The sequence below is a fragment of the Narcine bancroftii genome, chromosome 7, assembly GCF_036971445.1.
Source record: "Narcine bancroftii isolate sNarBan1 chromosome 7, sNarBan1.hap1, whole genome shotgun sequence".
In the NCBI taxonomy this organism is placed as follows: domain Eukaryota; kingdom Metazoa; phylum Chordata; class Chondrichthyes; order Torpediniformes; family Narcinidae; genus Narcine; species Narcine bancroftii.
The window spans coordinates 1,959,097-1,966,290 of record NC_091475.1 but is presented as its reverse complement, the minus strand read 5'-3'; the positions used below and the strand labels follow the sequence as shown (position 1 = coordinate 1,966,290).

Sequence of the window (7,194 nt, the reverse complement as noted above, 5' to 3'; positions counted from 1 at the left end):
ATACAATCAAGTTTCAAAATTATATTTCAATGTTATCAGATGGGCAACCTTTGTGCCAGCAACAAATTGCATTTAGATACCCACACCATTTCATATTTTCCAAATGACGTAGAAAAAGACTATATGGCTACTGATTCAATGATGTTCCACTGACCCGCTTTTTTCCCTATAACACATTGTCTCTCATGCCTTCTATCTCTCCCCTGAATCTCCCAAACTTCACCTACACTAGAGACAATTCACAATAGCCAATTAATCGAACAATCAGCAAATATTTAGGATGGAGAAACCAGAGGAACCAGGAAGACCCATGCAGTTACAGAGAAAATGTACAAATGTCCACAGAGCCAACACCAAAAATCAAAATAAAAGCTGGATGCTTGGAACTGTGAAGCATTAAGAAAGATCAAAGCAATAGTAGTGATCAATTGTTCCAAATTATAACAATTACATGTATCCAATTGGGAAAGGGAAGGCAACAATAATAATGTTTTATTTAATCTTGGCAAGGTTTTACATCAATGGGTTGCTATAGGAATTATGATATAGTTATTCATTTCAGCATTGAATGTGTATATATAAGCACATATAAATTATAATGCATCATTGAGTAAGACAATATTTCTGTATTATGGTACAAAGTCTGTTGATATCCAAGAAGGAAATTCGATCTACATTCTGAGTATTCCAAGAATATATCTTGCTCCAAAGGAGTTTAGGCTTTGACTAATCTATTAAATTTGGATTTAATGAATTTATAAAAATCCAATGATGACATCAAAGAGAAAAATAACCAAATCCAAGAATTGAATTTATATTTTAATTTCACCAAGACTATGCAATAAAAAAAAACACAAACACCATAACCTCAAGGTTTATTTTATTGTCACATACAGGTAATAATACATTAAAATGTAACATACATGATATACTTTAACTTTTACTGCTAGAAGGTAAAGTCACTATTAGCATTAAGTACAAGAAAGAGAAGCAAGAGTCCCGTCAGAGATACCAAGTGTCTGTGGACTCATTTCCAGTACTTTCAGTGTCTGCAGCCTCACAGACTCCTGTTTGATTCATTGGCAACCCAAGCACCAGATCCAAACCTTCAACACGATCAGGAAGCCTTCAGCACCTGAGGCCCTTCGGGGACCATTCTTGCCCTCAGCACCCTCTCTAATCACAGCTCTGATTCCTGAGCCAGTGTCCAACAGCCATGCGGGTTCCCTGACTACTAGATGTCCGTCACCTTTGTGGGTCCCTCAGCCACTGAGCCCCTACTGGTCTGCTGCTAGGTACATCTTTGATTTAGGGTCATACAGTCTCTGGGCCCTTCTCTGCTGTGGTCACCATCCTGTATGGTCATCTCCCATGCTTCTCTTTCTCAACAGGGAAATTGGGGGGAGGGAAGGGTGTTCTCCCCATTTCCGGTACCCTGAGCTAGTCCACTGCTCCTCCGCAGTCTGCAACCACTCATGACTGCTGACCACAGGCATTGCCATGTTGGGTGCAGACCTTGTGGTTTCAGAATTTTACTTAGAAACACCATTGGCTCATTTACCAGGCCATTTAAAGCTGGCATGGTCCTAATGGATGAAACCTTCAGAGCAATGCTGTGTCTTTGCTCCCCACTCTCTCAGGTCCACACTCATATCTGTGCTATGAAACTGTATACATTTTGTATCTTCAGTTTCAGTGGTTTAAATTTTAAAGACAATTGTTTATTTTTATTTCTCTTTCATAGGTCATGTAGCAAATGTAAAATGGTTGCACCTTTGATTCATACAATTTTAAACCTCTAATTATACAGTCAAATTCATGCATCCAGAATATCAAGTTCCATGTCCACTTTTTAACTGAGGAATCAAAAGGTGCCCAAAATTGTGTACAATATTCAATCAACTGAACCACGTTACCAAATACTATAATTCCCTTATGCTCTATCCATCTCTTTAAATTAGTTATTATTGTTGGCAAGGGGTCTGCAGCACTGTTCTTTCTTTCTCCTTTCATTTCTTTAAATATCAATATTTTGCATATTATTTTGTTGACAACAAAGCATTTTTTTTTTAAACCAAACATCACCACCTCAATTTGCACAGACTCTATCCTAAGTATGGTTTTCTGCCATTTTCAAGTGAGGAAAGTGCATTTAAAAAAAAACAAATTATTATTTCAAAAAAGAGAACTAAGCTTTTCATTGATCTTGCGAGACCCAAAAGAGAAATTAAATAAATTACTGATTTAAAAAAATATACTTTTCTAATTTGCATTGCTCATTAGTTGTAAATTTTGAAAAAAATCAATAAATCATTTCCTTTTGTATAGTATACCCAATTATTCAAGCTATTTTTAAATATGTAAACTTGAACCAAAGACTAAACCTTTCAATAAAAAATTCATTGAAATCAGAGAATAAGCATGATAACATATCATTTAATGCTATTGAGTATGCTAACATATAATCACTTAATTATAAACTATAAAATTGCAAGAATAAGCTAGAATGAAGAACATGAGCAGGTTTGTACATTTCTGTTTAATCCCTTCATGTACTGAATTTGTTCAGTACACATCTCTCAGGTTGGAATGTTAAGAGTCAATTCACCAACTTCACGAAATTGAACTTTCATATCAGTGAATTTGTGAAGCAAAGATGCTTTGCTGTCAACAAAATAGCAGGATTTCAATATTTTTTAAAATATGTATTAACGTGATTGAGCAAATTACAATTTCTTTTGGAACATTGTCACCCATATCTACTCACCCCTATCCCCAACTTTCCTGTGTTAACTCACATTGAACAGCATGGTTGGCAGTGGTTAGCGCAATTCCTTTACATCACCAGCAATCAGGACCGGGGTTCGAATCCCGTGCTGTAAGAAGTTTATACGTTCTCCCTGTGCCTGTGTGGGTTTTTCCCAGAGGCTCTAGTTTCCTCCCATCGTTCGAAACGTACCAGAGATATAGGTTAATTGGGCGTAAATTGGGCAGCATGGACATGTGGGCCCAAATGGCCTGTTACTGTGCTGCATGTCTAAATTTTTTTTTCAATTAAATTTTGTCATGTCTATTAACTTGTTTAAGATGCCCTCTTATATTTGAGTGTTATATAAATGTAAATTGATGTATTCATTACATCTGGATAGATTTCATAATGTCTTAAAATTGCAAAAAGTAGTTCATGCAGATTTTATATGCTGAACAATAGTCTGCAGAAAGAAATGATCCTGGTGATGCAAATTTGTTACAATATTTAAATGTTACAGTGTTCATTGGTTCCATAGCTGCTTATTAAATATATGTTTGACATTCTAGTATACATTTTTTTCTAAATTAAATATGCTACAGGAATTTTTTTCCCCCTAGAGTAAATTTGCACATGTAGCTCAAGTTTCAAGCACAAAAATCTGATTAATTTAAATATTTAGAGACCCTTAGCATTCAAACATCTGCCCAATAACTAATTTACAAGATGATAACCTTTCCAAAGGTTATCATGCCAATCATATCACTGCAGAAAGCGCAGCTTTAAATCTACTTGCTGAAATCTTTCCTCTAGTGAAAAAATTCCAGCAAGATTGTTCACCAGTAAGAATATAATCAGAATAATTATATTGTTATTCACTCATTGTGATTTGTAACCAACATACGTCCTTTTTAAATACACCAGCTCCCACAGTTACCTCAACTACTCCTCTTCACATTTAGACCCCTGTAAGGAGACTATTCGATTCTCTCAATTCCTTTTTCTCTGTCTCATCCTCTCCCAAGATGATGTCTTTCATTCCAGATCATCAAAGATGTCCTCCTTCATCAAAAAAAATGTGGTTTTGCCTCTACCACCAACAACTCAGTCCTTAACTGCATCTCTTTAATTTCCTGCATATTCAATTTCCTGCATACCTGCCCTGGATCCAACCCCTCCTCACTCCTAGATGCAACAAGGACAGGATTCCCCTTGTCCACACCTACTAGACTCTGCATTAGCAGATTATTCTCCAAAATTTACGCTACTTTGAACATGATTCCACAACCAGACACATCTTCCTCTCTCTCTGCCTTCCCACAGGGACTGCTCCATCTGTGATTTCTTGTCCACTTACTCCTTCCCCTAATCGACCCCTTTGTATGTACTCCTGTGACCATGTGAAATGTTACACTTGCACCAACACTTCATCCCACATCCCCATTCAGGACCCCAAAAAGTCCTTCCAAGTGAAGCAAAACTTCACTTACAAATCTGCAGGGGTCACCTACTGCATTCAGAGGTCTTATTCTGACCTCCTCGTCATTAGAGACTAGAAACAAATGGGGAAATGGTTTAGTTGAGCACCTTCGCTCTGTCTACTGCAATAGTGGGGACTTCAACCATTTCAACTGCATGCCCCACTCCCACGCCAAAATGTCTGTCCATGGCCAAACTGAGACCACCTAGAAATTGGGGAACACCACCTAATATTCTGTCTGGGCACGCTACAACCAGATGGCATTAACATGAACATCTCCAATTTATTCATCCTCCACTCCTCCCTATTCATCACCTTCCCTCTCCATTCAGTGCTATTCCTCCAGCTTTTTTCTCCCGTCTTCCCACCCATATCCGCCTATGACCTGTTGCTTGTCGGTCAGTGCTCCTCCTCCTGCCTCACCCCCAACCATTTTATTCAGGTACCTGACTGCTTTTTGTTCATACCTTGTCAAAGAGCTCAGGTCCAAGATGTAGGCTGCATGTCTTTGCTACAAAAGGAATACTGCACGACTTGCTGAGTTTCTCCAGCCCTTTATTATAACCTGAACGTTTCAGAAGCTCGACACTTGTCATCTTTTACACTACTTTTATCAACAACTCAGTAATTCTTGAAATATTTGTAAACATTTACATACTCTTAGAGCACTTTTGGTTCGTTTTTGAACAATTTTTTTTATATAGAAGTCTTTCAGAATTAAGAAACCTTAACATTTCTACTTGAAATTGTTTAAACAGTAATATTGCAGTAAATGCCTTCAATATTTGAACTTTATATCACTAGGCCAGTTCACAGCCCTACTCGGACCTGGGTGAAATTCCAGGGAAGGCAGGATCTTTCAAACTGCAGTCCAAATTCCTTGCAAGTTGCCCTCCCCGGCAATTTGGGAGGGGGGGGGGGGGGATCCTGCCCCGAGCAATAACATTATGCACTCACTCACCGAAAGATGGAAGACTGCGTGTATGTTTAGAGAGGGAGAGCGTAATTAACAAGTAGCAGAATGAACTGATTTACTGAAGGCAAACTGAGATTGTCCAGCTTAAATGCCGAAATCAGGACACAATGACACAGCACACAGGCGCTGACATCGTGAAGCTTTCGCCGCTCAGCCATTTGACAATGCAGACTGCAGGGAGAGGGGGGCCCCGGGAAATTACCCGGGTCCACCGATCTTCAGAGCCGCGGACCCGGGCAATTTTCCTGGGCCGTCGCTTTTGCACCGCCCGTTCACAGGAGGGTTCCTGGGAATCCCCATTTCACCTGGCGGTGCTAACCGACAAGTTTGAACCCTGAAGTTTCTGAGTGGTGTCCCCAGACCAAGTGCTTTCACGACCCAAGGTAAATGGGGAAAAAAAAAGCCCTTTCATTTCACCCTGGAATCCTCTCCGCTTACTTGACACAAGCTTGAAGCTAATACACGTTGAGGTCATTTAAATACTACTATTATTTTGGCAGGTCCAAGGATGGGAATTTCAACTCAAATGATGCCCTGGCTTCTTCCGGAGGAGACTCTGGCACCTCGACGCTGAGTGCAAGCAGGACACGCTCTTCTTTCAAGCAGGTTTTGCCATAGTTTGATTTGGACTCGAGTGCTCTGCGTTATTCACTTGCTCCCTCATTGCGATTTGTCGTGATTCAAGCGCAAAACAGAAATCCATTGAACAAAACTGAGCGACAAGACGTTTTCCTTCCTGTTCTCCCTGAGAGGCTGGTCCAGGTCCTTCGGTGTCGCCAATCGTTCTCAAGTTCGTGTCGACTAACAGGTAGAAAAATGGGGATGGAGCCCTCAAGGCAAACGTGTGGTCAGAGTCAGGACACCCGAGTCCCATCGGCCCTTCGACCGACCCAAGGGGCGAACGGGCCTTACCTTGCAGATCTGGAAGTGATCCGACGTGAGGGTCTCGGGGATGTCCGCATCCGCGGCCCCTCCTCTCCCCCCTCCTCCTCCTCCTCCTCCTCCTCCTCCCGCCGGCCCGCCGCCGCCCCCAGCCCCGGATCCAAGGCCGCCGCCGCCAGGGTGAGGCGGCGAAGACGCTGCCGTCAACCCGTCCAACACCTTGCGGAAATTAAACTTCTTCATCTCACTTCCTCAACGTTTGCAATTTTTCCGATTAAATAAATAAAAATTCTCCCCTGCGAACGAATGGCTGGTCAAGCCGACGACGTGCAGGAGGCAGCCGTGAGGAGAGCGGGCCGGCCCGACGCCCCTCTCACCGGTGCCATGCCTCACTCGCACTGAGAGGATTTGCGCTAACGGTCCAAGTCTCCCCAACCGTCAGTCCCGGCTCCAACCCGGCGCCTCATTGGACGGCTCCATTTCCGACTGGCCAATCAGGCGAGGCTCCATTTCCGACTGGCCAATCAGGCGAGGCTCCATTTCCGACTGGCCAATCAGGCGAGGCTCCATTTCCGACTGGCCAATCAGGCGAGGCTCCATTTCCGACTGGCCTATCACGCGAGGCTCCCTCGAGGCGCGGTGGGACTTGTCGCCTCTGCATCTGGGGCCGTCGGGCCGAGTCGTCCCTTCGAAGACCCCCCCCACCCCCCAAACTCGCTGCCCCCGTTCGCACCGAAGTGAGGTGGGAATTTCAGGTCAGCAAACGGAACAGCGGTTTGGGCCGAAGGCGGAATCCTTGTCGTTAACTTGGATTCATTTCTCTCGGGTTCCCCATCCTTTTACGTTCATTCTCTAGGCCTTTATCCCAGGTCACAGGGTCTCATATCGTTCACGGCACTTTCCACTTCCGTGCCTTTTTAGTTCTGGGCTGCTTCGGACAGGCAAGTCTCCGAGAGGGGCAAGGCACCGGTGCGTTTACGGACAGGGGGGCTGGGGGGGGCCGAGGACAGGGGGCTGTGGGGGCAGAGGACAGGGGGGCTGGGGGGGCAGAGGACAGGGGGGCTGGGGGGGGGGCAGAGGACAGGGGGGCTGGGGGGGGCAGAGGAC

At 43.4% G+C, this 7,194-nt stretch overlaps 1 protein-coding gene and 1 long non-coding RNA gene across 8 annotated transcripts in view; one reads left to right on the top strand and one right to left on the bottom strand.

Annotated features, from left to right (window-relative positions):
- LOC138738384 (syntaxin-binding protein 5-like) overlaps window positions 1-6,528 on the bottom strand; it is a 267,977-nt gene extending 261,449 nt beyond the window's left edge. For 2 of the 3 annotated variants that reach the window (XM_069888459.1, XM_069888460.1), the window contains exon 1: window positions 6,118-6,252. In XM_069888459.1, coding sequence (XP_069744560.1) covers window positions 6,118-6,167 — 50 coding nt within the window. In that variant the 5' untranslated portion in view covers window positions 6,168-6,252. Of the gene's footprint in view, window positions 1-6,117 lie in introns of all 3 variants that reach the window. The other variant, XM_069888457.1, reaches the window with a different exon arrangement.
- Window positions 6,529-6,726: 198 nt separating this feature from the next.
- Window positions 6,727-7,194, top strand: part of LOC138738383 (uncharacterized) — a 149,777-nt gene continuing 149,309 nt past the window's right edge. For all 5 annotated transcript variants that reach the window (XR_011341519.1, XR_011341517.1, XR_011341518.1 and 2 more), the window contains exon 1: window positions 6,727-6,842. This is a non-coding gene — a long non-coding RNA (uncharacterized lncRNA). The remainder of the gene's footprint in view (window positions 6,843-7,194) is intronic.